The 2,500-nt window shown below is 52.3% G+C and overlaps 1 protein-coding gene across 1 annotated transcript in view; it reads right to left on the reverse strand.

The window, feature by feature from the left end:
- The window catches only part of LOC133109532 (mitogen-activated protein kinase 14A-like), a 24,136-nt gene that overhangs the window by 6,016 nt on the left and 15,620 nt on the right, over positions 1 to 2,500 (reverse strand). The window contains exons 7-9 of the mRNA XM_061218875.1: positions 2,347 to 2,461; positions 1,401 to 1,472; positions 1,126 to 1,205 (exon numbers count right to left, since the gene is read on the reverse strand). Coding sequence (XP_061074859.1) covers positions 1,126 to 1,205; positions 1,401 to 1,472; positions 2,347 to 2,461 — 267 coding nt within the window. The remainder of the gene's footprint in view (positions 1 to 1,125; positions 1,206 to 1,400; positions 1,473 to 2,346; positions 2,462 to 2,500) is intronic.

Genomic DNA, 2,500 nt, shown 5'->3' on the forward strand with positions numbered 1-2,500 from the left:
GACCTGCTGTGCAGAAGCTGAGGAGGGGAATGTTTATTTCTACTGCCACGTCTGCTGGTCTACACTGGAGCTGCTGGTGGACACAAGAACGTGCGATGGCAGGTTGTGAGCAGGCCAGGGTTTAGCCGTTTTATGACTGCTTCAATAAAAGAGGGTGGGTTAGAAAATAAGACAAAAAACTGGAAAGTCTCAAACACAAGACAAAGTGATGTCACAAAGCACAGATAAGGCTCAGAAACTGCAGTGTGTGATGTCACAAATCCGTCATACGGCTCAGAAACTATAGTGTGTGATGTCACAAAGCACAGATAAGGCTCAGAAACTGCAGTGCATGATGTCACAAAGCTCAGAAAGAGGCCAGATATGGCAGTGTATGATTTCATAAAGCTCACACAAGGCTCAGCACATCTGAAAGTGATGTCACAAAGCTCAGCTAAGGGACAGAAACTGTTCAGATGATGCAAAGAGGAGAGAGGGGAGGGGAGGGATTCTGGATCATCAAACCACAAAATGGCTAAATCCACTGAAATGTATCATCTCATCATCAATGTGTTTATGATTTCATACCAGACAGCACCAACATAGCACACACCGCCTGTGGCAGTATTTGGTTTAGCTGGTGGCATTCTGACATGAGGATTTTAACGAGGGGACTGTGGGAGGGAGCCCATGCAGGATGAGTCACGCAGCAGCGGCTCCACTTCCTCCAGAGTTCTCATTTCCTGAGTCGGCCAGCCCACAGTAACTTGGCCCTGGGGCGTTTCGTTTGAAGGGCTGATCCGAGCCAACAGAGAGAGAGAGAAACACACCCAGGAGCACAAAGACACACTGGAGCACAAAGAGACACTGGAGCACAAAGAGACACAGGAGCACAAAGAGACACAGGAGCACAAAGACACACAGGAGCAAAGATAATCCAGCACTAAAAGAAAAGTAAAAATGGACCTCAAGACGGGACATGTTTCTCAGAGACACGCCTGGAATGGGAGCAGAAAGGAGGAATGTTGGCACATGTTTGAGTAGGGTTGGGGAGGGGGGGGGGGGAGAACAGGTGCAGTGGGAGAGTTGGGCAGTACGGGGGCGGGACGGGACGGGGTTTGGGGACGGGGGTGGGGGGGTCCTCACCTCGTGGCTGGGCATCCTGCTGATGAGGCAGGCGGGGGGGGTCCCGGTCAGACGCATGATCTGCTGCAGCTGGTTGATATCTATGGTACCCAGGTCAAGGGCCTTACAGCACTACAGACACAACATCACACACTCACAGCCTGGGTGCTGGGACAGACAGACAGAGACACACAGAGAGACACACAGAGAGACACACAGAGAGACACACAGAGAGACACACAGAGACACACAGAGACACACAGAGACACACAGAGACACTGAAACCGAAAGGATACGGTCGGTGCCGGGAAACAGGGTCCTTCCAGTAAGCAGCTCTGCCATGATGCAGCCCACCGACCAGATGTCCACTACAACACACACACACACACACACACACACACACACACACACACACACACAGAAATTAGTCATACTGAAGATAAGAGTACTGCAGTATATACAGCTAATTCTAGTGCACTTGGCTGTGTGCGTGAACACCAGTGCGCTGGACTATGCGTGTGCGTGTGTGCAAGAGTGTGTGCGAGAGTGCGTGCAAGAGTGCGCGCGTGTGACAGTGTGTGCGTGAGTGTGAGTGTGAGTGTGTGTGTGTGTGTGTGTGTGTGTGTGAGTGTGAGTGTGAGTGTGAGTGTGTGCGTGCGTGCGTGCGTGCGCGTGTGTGCGTCTGGCTGTGTTTCACAACACTGTGTCCCTCCCAGCCCTGCTCTGCTGGAGAATGTGCAGTGTGTCCCAGGCCAGCTCCACAGCAACACAGGTGTGTAGGGGAGTATTCAGGGAGGTGTGCAGGTGTGCAGGGGTACAGATAAGCAGGGGGTATCTATGCAGGTACACAGCTGTACAGATAACCAGGGGGTATCTATGCAGGTACACAGCTGTACAGATAACCAGGGGGTATCTATGCAGGTACACAGCGGTACAGATAAGCAGGGGGTATCTATGCAGGTACACAGCTGTACAGATAAGCAGGGGGTATCTATGCAGGTACACAGCTGTACAGATAAGCAGGTGTGCAGGTACACAGCTGTACAGATAAGCAGGGGGTATCTATGCAGGTACACAGCTGTACAGATAAGCAGGGGGTATCTATGCAGGTACACAGCTGTACAGATAAGCAGGGGGTATCTATGCAGGTACACAGGTGTACAGATAAGCAGGTGAACAGGTGAGCAGGTGTGCAGGTGTGCAGGTACACAGGTACACAGGTAAGCTGAGGCTGCGGCCCACCTGTCATGTTGTAGTGCATCCAGTTGAGCATGATCTCGGGGGCGCGGTACCAGCGCGTGGCCACGTACCCCGTCATCTCCTCGTCCGTGTGCCGCGCCAGCCCGAAGTCCAGGATCTGTTCCATACAAACGCTATTTAAAGCACGGCTCCAACA

Source organism: Conger conger, chromosome 14 (genome assembly GCF_963514075.1).
Source record: "Conger conger chromosome 14, fConCon1.1, whole genome shotgun sequence".
In the NCBI taxonomy this organism is placed as follows: domain Eukaryota; kingdom Metazoa; phylum Chordata; class Actinopteri; order Anguilliformes; family Congridae; genus Conger; species Conger conger.